Below are 17,550 nucleotides of genomic sequence, written 5' to 3'. Positions count from 1 at the left end.
GAGATTCCAGAAATCAGTCACGGGCCTATAATAGTATTCCTTATTAGCTTTCTTAAGATCCATTAATTAAAAGTAATTTCCCAGAATTTGCTTTACCAATTCACTTACTCAATTACCATCTAAGAATTATCATCATCCTCAAATCCCAGATGTTATTAAAAAAAGTTTTACTTAAATAAGACTGACATTTAAAATTGTTATTTAACATATTATTAAAAGATAATTTTAACAGTACTAAGGACAACAAAACTGAGTGCGTTTTACAGAGAAATGATGAAAAATATTTGATTCTTCCCTTCCTCTATCTACATCCCGGCAGCAAGTCTTCTTGGCTCTACTTCCAAAATATATTCTAAATCCATTCACTTTTTAAAATCTTCTTTTCCTCCACCATACTCCAGGCTACCATCATCTCTTGCCTAGATTATTGCAACAGCTTCCCTTTAGTCTCCCTGCTTCCTCTCTGTTCATTCTTAAAATTCATTCATTACACAGCAACCAGAGTGATTGTCTTAAAATGCAAATTAGATCACCTTATGCTTGTCCTTAAAATTTTTTCAATGACTTCTTCTATTCTTAGGATATAGTCCAAACTTTATTCCACAAGCCCACCTAAACAGCACCATTCCTTCCTCCTGCTACATCTTAGAGCTCACTGTGACACCACTTTTCACCCTTCACATGGTCCTGCCATACTTTCTTTCCTAGTGCTCCAACAGGCCCAAAATTTGTCTGGCCTAAGGCGTTGGTGCTGTTTTTTTCTGCTTGGAATGCTATTTTCTCATATCTTCAGATAGGTGACTCTTGTCATTCAGGCTGCAGCTCAAATGTCCTTTTCAGAAGAGGTTTTTCCCTCACCACTCTATCTCATTTTGCCACCTAGTCACTATTACATAGTCCTCTTTTATTTTCAGATTTTCTTTTACTTTCACAACCGAAATAATCTTTGTTTACTTGTTTCTGCCTATCTTTTCCCTCTGGAATGTTGAATCCATGGAAACAGGGAGCTTGTCTTCACTGCTTTGGCACATAGTAAGCTCTCAATATTTGGAGGGAAAAAAACCAGACTTTTTTATAACTATCATCTTAGGTCATACATAAATTGATCAAACTGGGTGAACTCTTTCAAGGCTGCCTCAGAACTAACACATTAAAATGGAAATAATTTAATCCCTTCATTCAAAAGCTGCTCAACAGCTTCTTTTAACACAAAAAATACTTTACTTTGACAATCTTTTATTGAGTTTTATCTTCCTATCCTCTATCAGTTCTCAGTCATGGTAAGAATGGACCTATAGACTAAAGAGAGCCCTAATTCCTCTCAGCAGCCCTCAGAGGAGATTAGTTTCTTCAGCAGGTTAGTCTCCTTCCTTCTCAATGACCTTGAAGCTGTCCCCATGGAGCCACTTTAAATTTGTCAGTTTTAAGGTAAGGAGTCTGTTGGGTATGGTATCTCTTCTCTAAAGGCAACCATTTCTCGGAGTGCGAGGACGGGTCAGAATCCCAATGTTTTAGTATACATATTCTGTAAATGGGTTTTTTAAAGCAAATAATAAAAGTAAGCTCTCAAAAGTGAAATGTTATTATCACATGTTATTTATTACCCCATGATGGGGAAAAGTATTTCAAGAAAAATAAGGCTCAGGGTTGCTGGAGATAATACCTTCAAGACATTTCCTACCTTCTTAGGTAGTAATATGAAATGTCCAAACAATTTTTAATCTATTTTAAGATGTATTTTTAAATTGCCTTATCAGCTGTTGGGTCTTAGTAGACTGATGTTGAAAAAACAATACAAAGGTAAGACTCTCCGTCACTGCAGGTGCCAAATCAGCAAAACAAATCTAAGAATTATTAATAGACCTTCTACTACTAAGAGGGGATATAGCAGGCAGTCATAAAATTGGTCAATCTAGATACATGTAGTTAGAGTTGTAACAAGAAAATCACCCTTATACAAAATCTCTCTAGCCTGCATCTTTTAAAAAAAGTACTGCCCCCCAAATAGTATTTCATCCAAAAAAGGTTCATGCAAAATATTTATATAGTCCAGGAAAGCATAAATCAGATGATGACAATGTACCTATGCCTACTGTTTAAGAATAAGTATTTTTAGTGACTGAGTCTATTAGCTATTATTATCATAAATCTTATTGTCCATGAAGTCTCATTTTTCCTAAGGAGTCTGAAATACAGCATTTTAATAGGCAGTACTCAACTTGACAGGTTAAATCCTAAAAATGCATATTTAAATTTGTTGTTTTGAACTTCTAAGTACAATTTCCTGTAGAACAATTATAGAAGAAACTCAGCCGATTTAACCTCTAATACAGTTGAATGAGTACTTATTTTATTTCTGCTCTTACTGTTGTTGATCAAGAAGGTAGGTATCCTAGCCCCCTGTAGAGAAGTGAGCTCTGAAGGTAGAGGACTGTATTTTACCCTCTGCGAGGTATTTTTGTACCTCTTTGATACTCATCAGTTGTTCCCAACACCTAAGATATTGGTAAGGTGGCTATAGTCACTCTTGAGAGTACGTGTGTATATGAAACCCAGGAATCAAGCAAAACAAAATGCCAATTATCCTCTCAGAACAGTACCCTTGAAAAGTTCCCACAATTCAAGGTTATGGTTTTAGTTCTTTTCTTTAAAGACATGAAAATAACTGAATACAACAAAGTAACAGTCTGAATTGTATGAATTGTTTAAAGAAATTCAACACAAGGCCTGGAAACATAAAGCTTGTGACTTGGTAGGTTTCATATCCCCCATTTCTACCTACAAAATGGTAGAAATCATAAAGAAAAACTACTGTAAATTTAACTTGGAAATGTAAAGAACAATGTCAAATGTTGATGTGGTGTACCACTATTTTGCCTATATAACCTATCCATCCAGTTATTAAAACACTTAAAAGGAACCAGGCACTTTGCAAGACTTGTTCTTACTTGGTCAAAAGACACGCATTTTTAGATGGCTGCTCAGAACTGCTATCTGATCTCAAGAAAAATCTAATTGATACTTGCTGAATTCAAACCACACCCCCCACCCCCACATTGGTCTCATCAGTAGTAAGTGCTCCCTGACTGAATCTTTCTAACTTCTAGGTCAGTTGGGCCTCGAGCCATACATTCAACTCTGACAAAGAGTCTCCAACCTGATCAAGACCAATTTACAGCCTTGAACAGCCTCTTTTGCCACATAAAATCAAAGTAATAAAATGAAATGGCTTGGTGTGAAAAGCTGGGGAAATACACAGCCCACTGGAATGATGGAGCCATGCTCCAGATACAACTTGGAGCTATATGCTTATCTCCCACCCTTATGATTCAAACACAGAATTAAGAATATCTATCTATCTATCTCACCTAGCATTAAACCAGGACCTTCACTCCACCCTGTTCAACATAATGTATTTATTGCAAAAGGAAGAACACTGCTCTTAGAGAAAAACAATGCTGTATGACAATGTGCACATCACTTGTTTCAGTTTCCTTTCTATAAAATAGGGATAATAATAGCTGTCCCGACTAACTCACAGGGTCATTGAAAGGATCAAATAAGACAGTGAATGTGAAAGTACTTGCAAACTGCTAAACTATTATTGCTAAGTTGCTCCTTTTTTGAACTTCTGAGCTTTCCTCTACCTCATAGTTTAATTGCAAGGTTGGTTAGAATATCCAGATACAGAAAATCTACATTAATAGGATTTTGGAGAGGGCGGTAGATAAATAATGGAAAATACTGATTAGGACAATGGGCCAGAACATAGGAAGTTAGCCCCAGAATTACAGTAAAGTCTTGATGCAAAACCACTACTGTTAGGGCTTACTCTTTGCAGACACCGGCCAGTTCCCCCAACACACACAAACACCAAGCTGTACTGTGCTACTTTTAGGCGAATCACTGGGGATAAGCTGAGTCTGGAGGTAAAACGGGGAGGGACTTCCAGTCCTGATGATCAGGCTGTTCCCCAATCCCTTTAACAAACACTCCTCCTACTCTTTGTGCCTGGCCTAGTTAATCAAAACTATGCCCGGTAAGAAAATGGCTGTCAAAGATTTTTTGCAAGGAGAGTCTTGTAACTATGAGAAACCAGTAGCATACCTACTCCTTCCTCCACCACAAACTATTCTGAATGGATAGATTCAGAAACAAAAAAAACGGATTATGGTTTGTTTCTCCCAAGACTCACTCTGGGCCTCACCCTCCAAGCTTCAGCTCTCCCATCTGTAAAAAGAAGAATGACGGCGCCTGTCAACTCCATCCTACTGCTACCGAAAGGATGGATGAGACAGTGCCTGGAAGGCGCCAGGAGTGCTGTCTGATAAACACTAAGTCCTTCACTGTTTATAAAGTATTATGAGTCCCATTACGCCCTCCCACCTCAAAGGAATCGCCGGATTAGAACTGACACCCCCAGTCACTGAAAAGAGCAACAAGCAACGCTGAAGCGGGCGGGACGTATCCGCACTGAATCTGTTTCGAGGTGTGAGGAAGGAGGCGACCCTGCGCCCCGGAGAGGAGGAACGGGGAGAGAAGGTTGAACGCAGGGACCGCGAAGAGCCTACCTGTTGTTCCGGATGCTGACCAGCACGCACAGCACCAGCTCTAAGTAGGTGCGTAGCACTTCCAGCCAACGGGTTGAGAGCTGCAGGGCTTCGACTTCTTCCCCGCCAGTCCTGGTGTCGACGCGGCCTCCATCGCCCGGGCCGCCTCCGCCGCTCAGGTAATTCTCCGCGGCGAATTCAACGCGCAGCTCTCGCACAAACCAGCCGCACTTGCGCATGAGGAATTCGAGCCGTGGCTGCTCCGAGGGCGAGACGCGGAGGCAGATGCGGAGCTGGGGCCAGAGAGCCGGGTAGAAGAGGCACTCGCGCCAGTGAGAACAGGAGGCCGAGGCCCGTAGCCGGTCGGAAGCGGACAGGAAGGAGAAGATGTGCACGATTAGCTCGCTGGGCAGCGACGCGGCGCCTGCCGCTTGTCCGCACAGAGCCATTCGGCCCCGCCGCAGGCTGCCGGTCCTCGGCCGCCCCCGCAGTCCCCGGAGCAGCCCCCGCAGCCGTCGCAGCTGCTGCAGCCGCAGCCGCTGCCACCGCCACCGCGCCACCCGGGCGGCCCCGGCTCGGGTTCGGGCTCCCGGTGGTCGGGGCTGCGGCACTGACAAGAACAACAACATCAATGACAAGGAAGAAGGGGGCGGAACCGTCGTGGGTCTCGGCGGAACCAAGTGCAGCACAAGTTGCGGAGAGGGGTAATGGCCTCTGCGGGGGTGGCCTCCAGATAGCCAGGCTCTGGCCTCTCAACCTCTAGTCATGCGCATCCGAGGCCTGCACACTCAGGAACTTCAAAACCCTCGCTTGGACTGGTTAGGGGCCCGGAAGCGGCAGGATTTATTGTAAGGAAACGGCAGCCCTCCCCGCGCCTGGAGGCGGAGGCAGAGCAGTGGTAGGAGCTGAGTTTGACGTCACCGGTGGTGGGAGGAGCCCTGCGTGACTGGGCGCGACTTCCGGAAGAAGGGAGCGCCAGATTGACGGTAGGGAAGGGAGACGCAGCATGTGATCCCTGACGCAGGCAGGCAGACCGGCGGTGCGGGGCGGGGCGGGGCGGGGCGGGGCGGGGCGGGAAGCGCTGGTGGTGCCGGCGATGGGCGCCCCCTCCCGTCTCACAGAGGCCGCCGAGTTCCGTCAAGTCTGTAAGTCGGTTAACTTGGGCGCTCAGGCGGTGGAGGTGGCGGAACTCGCGTTGGTGCAAGGGCTCGTGACGCTTCTCATTATACGTTTCTCTGTTGCTGGGCTGAGGACTCAAGAGCCAGAGTGGTGGCTTGGGTCTTTCTCAGCCGTTCCACCTGCCCGGAGTATTGTTGGGAGTTTCTGAGAGAGAGCCGCTAAGGATGGGGGGCGGGGGCAGTCGCGGGCTTCCCCGGAGGGGCTGGGTCGCGTAGAGGAGAAGCGCGGGGCGGGGCGGCTGGAGGCCGGACGGAGGTCGTGAGTGGACACCCCCCATTCCTTGTTCGGACCTCGAAGTGGACTTGCGCGTACACCTGGTGTGTGGGGAAGGAGTGAGGACAGCGCCACCCTTTGGATTTAGAGGGAGAGGAGAAAAAAAGGCGAATGAGTTAGGTTTGTTGGTTGATAATGGGCCTCTTCTCCGCGGTTTGAGGGAGGCTCCGAGTTCCCGATTTTGAGGCCCTACGTGTAAAGAAGCTGATTGTTAGGGTAAAGGTTTTCTTTAGCTTGGCGCCCCTAATTTGAGAGAGGGACTTTCGAAAGAGTGTATCTGAACTTCATCGCAACTTGGGAAGTAGTTAACTGATTGTAAGGGTCAGGGAAGTCAGAAAAGGAGTAAGTGATTTTATGTAATAATTGAGGATTGCTTCAGTGAGGCTGCCGCTTCAAAGCCTTAACTATGATCTTGGAACAGCCTAGTTTTCTAGTGATTAACTCCAATAAGCTGTTCTACTAGATATTTTTAGCTCTTTGAAGGCAAAACTCTCCATTCATGTTGCTTTGATGACTTTTGGTGTCTTGCACATACCACGTTGCCAGTGATGTGTTATCTTCATTTTGGTACCAGTAGAAAAAAAAAGAAAAAAGCTAGCCTTCATGGTAGCTCACTTCTCTGAACCTCTTGTCTGCAAGAGATTCTTCTATGTAATTATTATTATATTTTTATGAATGAGCACTAATAGAAACAGCAGTGAATTAGGAAGTTGAGACTTGGATTTAAATTTTTCATATTTTAAACTCATGAAATATTTTGAAGTGAACCATGGACATTTGGATCTCCCACTTATAAGTACTTCAGTATGCATCTCTAAAAGCATATTACTATATAACAAAAATAATATTATTACACTTAAATAACTTCTGTTATCTAATAACCCATCTTCAAATTTATCTAGTTATCTCCCAAATGTTCTTTATAGCTGTTTTGTCCAAACCAGGATCCGATTAAGGACCACACTTGTTTTTGTTTGTATTTCAAGTCTCTTTTAATCTAGAATAGTCACCGCCCAACACACAGTTTTTTCTTTTTTTGTCTCTCTGATTAGCTAAAGAGAGGAGGCTTATTGTCCTGTAGAATATCTCCCTTTTTGTAATTGTTTGACTACTTTCTCTTGGTGTTTAGCTTACTATTCTAGTACCTGAATTTCTAATAAACCGGGACATTAATGCTAAAGGCTTGATTAGGTTAATTTTGATCTTCCTCCATATAAAGTTCTGTGTTTTGTTAAACCTTAAAACAAAATCTATGAGATGTTATTTTTTACAAATGTCCAACTTCTCCATCAACCATTCACTTAATGGCCTTAACAATAATTGATAATTCTTGCCTGAATCTTAATTGTATTATGGGTTCCAAAACGATAATTTCTAATTCTTTCATTCCATTTACATTTATTAATTTGCATTCTTCTGTATAGGAGAAGCTTTCTTTCACAAACTGGCAACATTTAGTTACCCTGAAATACAGCTCCTATTGAAAAGGCAGAAAAAATGCTGAATTCTTTTTCTTTTATTACCAGTTTTGAAAGTAAGTTATATGGCTTCAAAGATTGACAAACGAGTTTTTCTAGCTTTTATTTTTTCTGAACATCACATTCTCATAACATTTTTGTTATGTTTTAATCAATCATTCTTTTCAGTTCTCAGATTTTGATACTTCTAGAACTCTTCACAAAGAAATCTATGTAATTATTATTATAATTTTAAAAAAATTCCTTGAGCATTTTTAGTAGAGGTAACACTGGACTGGGTGGGAACGTGAGGCTGGATTTTGGTCTTTTTTCTTTTTTACTTTTGTCGTGATCTAGCTGGGTGACATTAAAACAAGTTGCTTAACCCTTTGAGGCCTCACTTTCTTCATCTGTATAAGTAGAGAGTTTTGGCAAGGTTCCCTGCAACTCTGATATTCTCTGACTTTTTAAAAAAAACCTATTTTACTGAGATATATAATTCATTCATTTCAAGTATACACCTTAACAATTTAGTAATTTTATCAAATGATACAACCAACACTGTAAATCGGTTTTAGAACATTTTCATCCCTTTAATAAGATTCCACATACCCATTTACAGCTAATCCTCACTTCTTCCTCCAGGCAGCCACTAATGCACTTTCCATCTCTATAAATTTGCCTTTTCTGAACATTTGATATAAATGGAATCATACAATATATGATCTCTTGTGTCTGGCTTTTTTCACTTAGCATAATATTTTTGAGGTTCATCCATGATGTAGCATGTGTCATTAATTCATTCCTTTTTATTGCTGAATAGAATTTTATTTTATTTATTTATTTTTGGTCTATTTACCAGTTGATTAACATTTATTATTATTATTTTTTTGGCCGTGCTTAGTTCCCTGATCAGGGATTGAACCGAGGCCCTGGCAATGAAAGTGCAAGTCCTAACCACTGGACCACCAGGGAATTCCCTGATTAACATTTAGGTTTCTAGTTTTTGGCTATTATGAATACAATTTCTGTAAATATTCATGTCCAAGTCTTTTGTGAACATATGTTTTCATTTCTCTTGGGTAGATACCTAGAAGTGAAAATGATAGGTTGCTTGATAGTTCTATGTGTAACTTTTGGAGAAACTTCCAAACTGTTTTCTAAAGTGATTGTATTATTTTCCAGTCCTAACAGCAATGTATGAAGGTTCCTAGTCTCTGACTCTTTGATGATTTGGAGATTTTCTCTGATTGATTTGAGACCGATATTTTTCCTTATTCTTAGTGTTTTACTAGCAACAAACTACCTTCTCCTTGGATACCATTAATAATTAATCTTTAAGTATTAGGAGTAGTTCCTAAAGGAAATAAAAATACAGATAGTCTCCAAAGTAGATGGTTCTACTTATGACTTTTCAACTTTACAGTGGTGCAAAAGCAATATGCATTCAGTGGAAACCATACTTAGAATTTTGATCTTTTCCCGAGCTAGTGATACGTGGTAAGATACTCTCTCATGATGCTGGGGAGTGGCAGTGAGCCACAGCTCCCAGTTGTCCCCATGATACTGAGGGTAAACAACCAATAGACTAAAAAACTGTTCTGTTTTTCACTTCAGAACAGTATACAATAAATTAAATGAGCTATTCAACACTTTATTATAAAAGAGGCTTTGTGTTAGATGATTAGCCAACTGTAGACTAATGTGTTCTGAGTGTGTTTAAGGTAGGTTAGGCTAAGCTATGATGTTTGGTAGGTTAGGTGTATTAAATGCATTTTTGACATTTTCAATTTATGATGGATTTACTGGAACATAACCTCATTATAAGTCAGGAAGGACCTCTATATCAATCTGCTATAAAATAAAATTAAGCTTCTCAGTGTTGTTTTTGAATTTTTAAAACTTCATTTAATTTTCATATTAAATGAAGGATGGTAGGAATACTGCTATTAATAACAATGAGCTAAGACATGAATTAATAAGTTATGATCTTGCTCAGTTACAGTTAAAACACAGTACATTTCAATGATGGCATACAATTTGTTTTATTAAGCCAACATCTTTAATATTATTCCATTAAGTACTTATTGAGTATGTATATTCTTAGCATGTTAAGTGAGTTAGGTTATTTCTCTTGACGTTTATTATACTATGTAAATTATAAATTATTTTTGGTAAACTTTTTGATAAAGTAACAAAATTGACTTCTTTAAAGGACAGAATGAAATCACATTTTGTGAAGTTATAATGTCTGAGCTATGATTCAAAGTGTGGGAGGAAGTACTGACGTTATGAAGCCCATAAGTACTCAGTAGTACTAAGCTTCTGGTTCCAAAAGTGGCATATTGTCACTATAGCAACTACCCATGCTTATTTGGATTTGAAACCCAGGCAACAAATGGTGGATAAGAGTATAACATCAAGACGGATATGTACCCTGGTGGGTTGATATGCGTGCCTGTTGATGGTCAAGTGTCCGTTCCGTTTTTCTTGTTATGTTTATTATGATTGATTTTTTTATAGAGATACCTTAATTCCTGTTAATGTATTTTTCTGGAGAGAAATTAAACATTCAATATTCTTATGTTCTTCCTTTGCTAACATACTAAGCTTAGTGCTTTTTCCAGTTTGGTTATTAGGATATTAAATATATTTTTACTGTAGCTTTCTCTCCATTGCCAAACAATAGTTATAAAAATATAACTTTCATTATGCTGAATCACTTGACATTTCATAACAGAAAAAACCTGTGATACAGATTTTATTTTAGCTACATCATGAAAAGATGTTCAAGGCTACCAATAGACATGCAAACTGCCTAAATTCAAACATTTTTTGAAAGAATGTTTTTTTTTTTCTGAGCAGGGTGTGGGTTTCAGACGCTTTCGGTAGGTAGAGATGATGTCCTTCCAATTATCTATTATCTGCACCCATAAAGTTACTTAGAGGCACAGGAGCCTCCTGGAAGAATAGAACTGGGAACTTGATTCTTTCTCTCCACCCTTGTCTGACAGATTGGAATGGTTCCTAGTGAGGTCATATTACAGGAAAAAGAAATGAAGGATTGAAAGGCATTTGTCTTTAGGGTAGGGAAAGTCTGCACTGGTGAGCTGGATGCAGGACAAAGGACCAAGTCTGTTGTTTTTTTTTTCCTAGTTGCACCATGTTGTTGATGTTAGAACTGATCTTAAGCAAGCCACTCACAAGTTGGTTGTGCAAATTTGTGAACTGGAGGATCTATATCAATAAAGCAGGGATTGATAGCTCATATCCTAAAGGAGACAGGAGCAATAAGAGAAGAATTGGGTCCTAAGCAATATGATAGGTAGTGGGGAGGACTGCGGCTTACCAGAGGATGCTTTTCCCAGTGGGAAACTGGGCTCTGTTTCCAGATTTCCTAGTTTTTCAAGAGAAACTAAAATACTAATTTTTTAAAAGATGAAATGTCCTGATTGCTAGCTTTCACATTAAAAATATTCCGTGGGCAAACAAAACCAGATTCAAACAAAACTAGATTAGTCTGCAGGATGCCTGGTTACAACTTTTTAACCAAAGAGCTCTCATACATGTGGGCTGGGGCCACTTTGTGTTCCAAGAACTAGGCCTGCTAGCTAATTCCTGTGTTTTAAGTCCACTCCCAGAGCTATTTTTTTCATTTATTCCTTTCAGAGTTTAAAGAAAAAGAAAGAAAAAGAGGTTTAACTTGAATGTCTATTTTATAGCATTACTGTTTTCTTGCCTTTTATTCAAGAGGATGGGTATTTTTAGGGGTACCTTTTATTATTAAAAACTGAATATCACTATCTTTAATGCAGCTGATACAGCCAATAGTGTTCCTTGACTTCTGGTCAAAATCAGTAATTGGCTGATTTTAATGATCTTGGTTTGAGTTGTACAGCTTATATTACATATAGGCAGTATCCCACAGTGGGGCTCATAGGACTGTTACTCCAAGGATACTGTCTCTAAGCAGTCACTTTAACTGGATTCCTTTAGTTTCTTAACTAGCTTAAGTAATGAGGGGATTTTTTTTTCTTTTTTCCTGGTTACTTTAGGGAGTTTTGAGGACATCCATACACATGCATTAGAGCATACCTGATCCTCACAGGGACTACATGGGGAACTAAAAACAGGAACTAATTGTTCCATAGTCTGTCTCTCCTTTTCAGTAGGCTTCCTTTGCTTTTTCATTTTGCATAGGGCCCAACTGCTGGCCCTTACTAGTCTACATGGTCTTCTAGTTCAAGTATCCAGTATCATTTGTAAATTTGTTCTTTGTCTCCTGTTGAAATTCTTGTGAGGATCTGACTGGGTTATTTTTGGGAGATAGGCAACAAAAAAAGTTGATGGTATTCCTGTTGATTGGCTGCTTTAAGGTAAAGAGTCCTGCCCTAGTCCAATTAGCTGAATTTGGGAGAATGGAGTAATGTGCTGAATGCTTTGGACAGATGGATGTAGGGATTTGGATGAAGAGAGGAAGGAGCTTTGTTCCGAACAGGGTGTGAGCCAGCGACCACTCTGAAATCTATCTACTAGATACCATGGCTCAGTAACTTTTTATCCAGAGATGCCTAGAGCTCTGTATAGAACAAAAATGGCCTAAGCTGTCAATTGATCTTTTAAATAGTTGAATAGTGTTCAGGCAGTCTGTTTGGCTTCCCTTACTCCTGGAGTACTCATCAGACTTCCAGGTTATCCTAGTTGAATAGCCATGAGACTGTCATGAAGAGATATATTCTTCATGGTCAATTACCACAATGTTCTAATTGCAGAATTTAATATTTAATCCTTTGGAAAAATCTTTTAAGCCTTTTAAGTGCCAAAAAGGTGAAATGAAGTGAATATTTTCATACAGCAAACATTAATTGGAGTGTTGCTTTGCTCTAGGGCAAGAAAGTTTCACTTGATATGCCAACTCTAAACAGTTTTCGAGGCTAAGTAGTACTGTGTTGGGAAGGATTTTGGAATTTGAGATTGTTCTCTTGTTCTGCTGGGAAGAGTGCCATGTTTGATTTGTGATGTCTGCTGTGGTTGGAAAGAATTGTTGACCTGAATGACCTGTATTTTCTATCTGTAGTCTGTAATTATTGTTTAAATAATATATTAGTGTTTGCTTTCTACCTTCATTTTGTTGTACCTATATACTTTTCAATGGGTAGTATTCATATCAATTCCTTATATTGTGAGTAACAGCAGATAACTCAAGTTTTATAAGTAAGTTTTTCCATATTAAGAATTTTTTAAAGCCAAAGTGATGTTAAGTAAATTTCTAAATATTAAAATTTATCAGCTCCTGACTGCATTCTCTAAGAATGTGAACTACTTCACTTATATTGAATATTAAGGGGGAACTCATATGCTTTTGCCCCACAAGGAAAATATAACAAAATTTCCCTTCACTTGAAGGATACAGGGTTTTTTTTCCCATGGTATTCAGTTTATATACAGGAATATTCTCTCTAAAATCTAGCCTTTAAGCAAGAAGCATCTAGTAGAAATTCATTACTTTTTTTTCTTAGAGTATTACATGAACATGGCAGCAAAAAAATGTAGTACAAAAGTACTTTTGATGAAAAGCAACAGTTTTTCATTCCTTGCCTCCCATTGTTAGGCCTGCCCCCAGAAACAAACATTTGAACTATTTTGTTGTTTGTTCTTTAGGTAACTTTAAATTATATGCTTTTACCTACACTCCTTGATTGATTAAACACTATTTCCTTCCTTTTATAAAAGATGAAGATTTAATTCAGTTACTTCCCCTTCCTTCCCCCAAATTCCTACCAATATTTGATAGTTAATTGTAATTTTACGTTTTTCTCTTGCGGGGTGTGTGTGTGTATTTATTGATGTAACATTGGTTTATAACATTACATAAATCTCATGTGTGCAGCATTATAATTTGTCGACTTTATGCACAACAAAGTGCTTACCACCGAAAGTCTGGTTTCTATCCATCACCATACACTTGATCCTCTTTATCCATTTTGTCTCCCCACCACCGCTTACCTCTGGTAACCACCAGTCTGTTCTCTGTATCTATGTGTGTGTGCTTTTTGTTTTGTTTGTTATTTTTAAAATATTCCACATGTGAGTGGAATCATACAGTATTTGTCTTTCTCTGACTGACCTGTTCACTTGGCACAATACCCTCAGGTTCCATCCATGTTGTACCAGATGGCAAAATTTAATCTTTTTTTATGTCTTGGTTCTTATATTAATCAGCTTTTACTGCATAGCAGTCACAATCTTCTGTGTACAAGACAGTGGATTATGACAGATTAGGTAACTTTCAGCAGATGTTTACTCCTTGGTCTTGCGACTTGCTTTGGCCAGAAGAACTTGGGCAGAAGTGACAGTATACCAGTTTTGAGCCTAGGCCTTAAGCGGTATTAAATGTTTCTACTTGGCACTCCGGGAGTTTCCAATCTTTGCATAATAAAACAGGTCCCAGGCATCTGCTGGCCACTGTAGAGCCCCAGATGGAGAAACATAGAAAAGATGTCAACTTGACCTACAGCCTGAAACAGAGATGCCCCAATTGACCTAAAGAACTTATTTCTAAGTGAGAAATATATGCTTATTTTTCGTATGTTACTGAGATTTTTGTGTTTGCTTGTTTTGCAGGAAAAGGTTGATCAATTTAAAAATGGGTACCTAGGAGTGGGGTGCTGCTATAATGAAAACTAAAAATGCATGTCCATTGGCTTTGGAACTGGGTGGTGGTTAGCAAGGAAACTATTATAGGAGGCTGGAGAAATGGCTGTGTTATGTAGTAGCAAAATGTTTGATAAAACTTGTCTGTGGTAACATGGAAGACAGTTTAATTAAGTTGCAGTATTTGGCAAGGAACTTTCAAGATGAAAGCATGAGCTAGTTGCTGTTAGCTGCATAGGATAAGGTACTACAAGCATAATTCAATCTACCACATCTGATCTCTTGGTGATAATCATTCATGTCCCTTTTGTTCCAATGACGTAGTTCTTCATCTTCATATGTATGTGTGATGGAACATGCCAGCTGCCAGGCTTTCCTTTAGCGTGGGTGGATAGCCGACTATCAGGCTGCTGGTCTTCCAAATGCCACAAAGAGGAAGGCCTGGCTCTGGGTCACTAAAACCATAGCTTAAAGTTAATTTTTCTGGTGATGTTTTCCCCTCCCTCTCTTTCTTATTTCCTTTTTAAAAAGGGGCTATAATTAATAAGGATGCTATTTGCTGAAACCAGTAAACCTGAAAATTTCAATGGCTAAACAAAATAGCATTTTTTTTTTTACTTCTTTATTAGTCCAATGAAGGTCTTCCTCTCAGCAGGCAACTTTCCTTCGTGGGATTTAGTGCACTGAATTTCTTGTCTTGTGATTCTGCCATCCTTAAAATTCCTTGTGATTCTCTGTCTCCTCCTAGCGGAAGGGGAAGAGAGCAGAGAAGGCACTTCTTAATTACCTTGGCAGGGAAATGACACATTACTTTTATTTACATTCCATTGGCTAAAACTAGTCATATGGTCGTGCCTAGATACAAGAGGGGTCTAAGAAATGATGTTTTTGGCTAAGTAGTTATTTCTTAGGGACAACTCTATGTTATAGGAGGAAGTGTATGAATTTTGGTCGACATTTGGCCATTTTTGCCACAAAGGAGAGTTACCCTCTTGTTGTTTTTGGCTGGGGGTAAATATTAGGCTCCTTGTGTGCTTTGTGAGCAGAGGTGGAAGAGGAAGGTAGACATGGAATATTTGACTTGGTATAGTTTTTCTATATTCAGATCTTCAGTTCATCTCTGTCCTTAGCTACTTCCTTTCTTAATGCCCCTTTAAGACAGTTCCTCAGGTATCCCTGAGCCTAGAATCCCTCTAGGGTTCCAGTGGGCAGATCAGCTTTCATCTCAATTGCACCTTCCTCCTAGTGTAGTCTGTTCTGTTTAAGTTGTCAATACACTTCTATTTTTGTCTTTCAGAAATTTGTTGAAATCTCTTGCTGGCCAATGATCAGCTCTTTCCAAGCTGAGTTTTCTTCACTGTTATACAGGCCTAAGTATCTGTACATTGTTTTTTGTTTAAGTTTTAGGAGTCAGTTGAAATAAATATAGAATATCTTCAGTTAGTACCTCTAACAGAATTTCAATTATTTTTTAATACCTGCTGCTTAATGAAGATGCTTTACTGTCTACCATGTGCTGAGCACTTTCTCCAGGCTCTGGAGGACATGTAAAAAGGTATAATAGATAATCCCTGTAAGTGTAGAGTCCACACTCACTCTGTCCCAACTTTGATTCTACTACCGGCTTACTTTTTCAGACAACTGATTCTATCATGGTACTTCTTTAGAAATGTTTGGTGCTTTTTCCTTGCTCATCTTTCCCTCTGTAAACCCTCCCTGGTTTTCAATTCCCTCTCTAACAGTACATGCCCCTCAAGTGAGAACTGTTCAGTTCATTGTGTCATCAACATGCCATGTCATTTCTCACCTCTGTGCCTTTGTACATGTAGTCTCTACTTTCTGGAGTTACTGTCCCTTTCATATCTGAGTCCTGCTTAGATACAAATGCTGAATTCAAATTTCACTTTTTTTCCTAAATAAATATTCATTGATTGAAGCTTTAAGTCGTTTAGACCAGTGCTATTCAAAGTGCAGTCTGTTCTTTTCCCATTTAGGTTATTACCTAAATTGAGCAGAATAATGGAATCACTTTGCCATACACCTGAAACTAACACAACACTGTTAATCAACTATGCTCCAATATAAAATAAAAATTTAAAAACAAACAAAAAAACCAAAGTGCAGTCTGCAGACTGATACTGGAGCATGAACTGTTACCACTATGCTGGAATATAAGTACGGAAATTGAGAATAAGCTTTAGAAACTTTTATAGAAATTTGACAAAGAAATTATATGTCTGTCAAATTTATAATAAAATTTGGTTTCTATTTTACATGTTGAAAAAAATTCTGGTAATTCATTTAAATTTCATTTTATAAAGGGCTCTGTCTACAAAGGATTAGAAAATTAAAAAAAAAAAGACATCTCACCACAGTTCAAGAAGCACTTGTTTGTTTGTTTATTTATTTATTTAAGCCGTACCTCGTGGCTTGCGGGATCTTAGTTCCCCAACCAGGGATTGAACCCAGGCCACAGCAGTGACAGTGCTGAGTCCTAACCACTGGACAACCAGGGAATTTCCAAGAAGCACTAATTTAGACTACAAAGCATATGAGTATTTAGCAGTGAAGAGATCAGTATGTTTTGGACCAGTAGAAGAGGATTTCACAAAGGAGATGAGAGCTCTTCTTGAAGGGTGCATAGGATTTGGATGGTTGGAAAGCACTGTGGCATTTCCAGTAGGGATAACAGGGTTTTGGATTATAAATGGAGGAGAGTTGTGCTAATATGATCTGGAGAGAAAAGAATCCTAGCAGAGTTAAAAATTAAGTCCACAGGGCTTTCCTGGTGGCGCAGTGGTTAAGAATCCGCCTGCCAATGCAGGGGACACGGCTTCGAGCCCTGGTCCGGGAAGATCCCACAAGCCGCGGAGCAACTAAGCCCGTGCGCCACAACTACTGAGCCCGCATGCCACAACTACTGAAGCCCATGCACTTAGGGCCTGTGCTCCACAACAAGAGAAGCCACCGCAGTGAGAAGCCCGCGCACTGCAACGAAGGGTAGCCCCCACTCGCCGCAACTAGAGAAGAGCCCTCGCGCAGCAATGAAGACCCAATGCAGCCAAAAAAAAAAAAAAAAAAAAAAATTAAGTCCACAGAGAGCTGACCAGTTACTGGAGCATTTATTTGGTAACTGCTTGAGCTACTGCATGATGAAGACCTTTCATTCCCATATGTCTGTTGCTGATTTTCCATGGGACTAGTAGTAGTGAGTACATTTTACATTTTGCCTGTTTGAAACATTTCTTTTTAATTTAGCCTTTATGGTTGGCTTATTGATACTTTAGTTGTTGCTGAATTTATTGTAGATTTAATATGAATAAGTAAATAAGTAAAATATAAACTAAAAGAATAATTGATAAAAATTATTTAAATTTTAAATTATTTTTAAAGCCTAAACAATATAAATTTATTTTCTCACAGTTCTGGAAGCTAGA

At 39.3% G+C, this 17,550-nt stretch overlaps 1 protein-coding gene and 1 non-coding gene across 3 annotated transcripts in view; both read right to left on the bottom strand.

Moving 5' to 3' along the window:
• The window catches only part of FBXO33 (F-box protein 33), a 39,517-nt gene extending 34,169 nt beyond the window's left edge, over window positions 1–5,348 (bottom strand). For both annotated transcript variants that reach the window (XM_060143041.1, XM_060143050.1), the window contains exon 1: window positions 4,572–5,348. In XM_060143041.1, coding sequence (XP_059999024.1) covers window positions 4,572–5,179 — 608 coding nt within the window. In that variant the 5' untranslated portion in view covers window positions 5,180–5,348. The remainder of the gene's footprint in view (window positions 1–4,571) is intronic.
• Window positions 5,349–16,557: 11,209 nt separating this feature from the next.
• Window positions 16,558–16,629, bottom strand: TRNAD-GUC (transfer RNA aspartic acid (anticodon GUC)). Its single transcript has one exon. It is a non-coding gene; the product is annotated as a tRNA-Asp (tRNA).
• Between the last annotated feature and the right edge of the window lie 921 nt (window positions 16,630–17,550).

The sequence above is a fragment of the Lagenorhynchus albirostris genome, chromosome 1 (assembly GCF_949774975.1).
Source record: "Lagenorhynchus albirostris chromosome 1, mLagAlb1.1, whole genome shotgun sequence".
Lineage (NCBI taxonomy): Eukaryota > Metazoa > Chordata > Mammalia > Artiodactyla > Delphinidae > Lagenorhynchus > Lagenorhynchus albirostris.
This window is presented reverse-complemented; position numbering and strand designations above follow the sequence as displayed.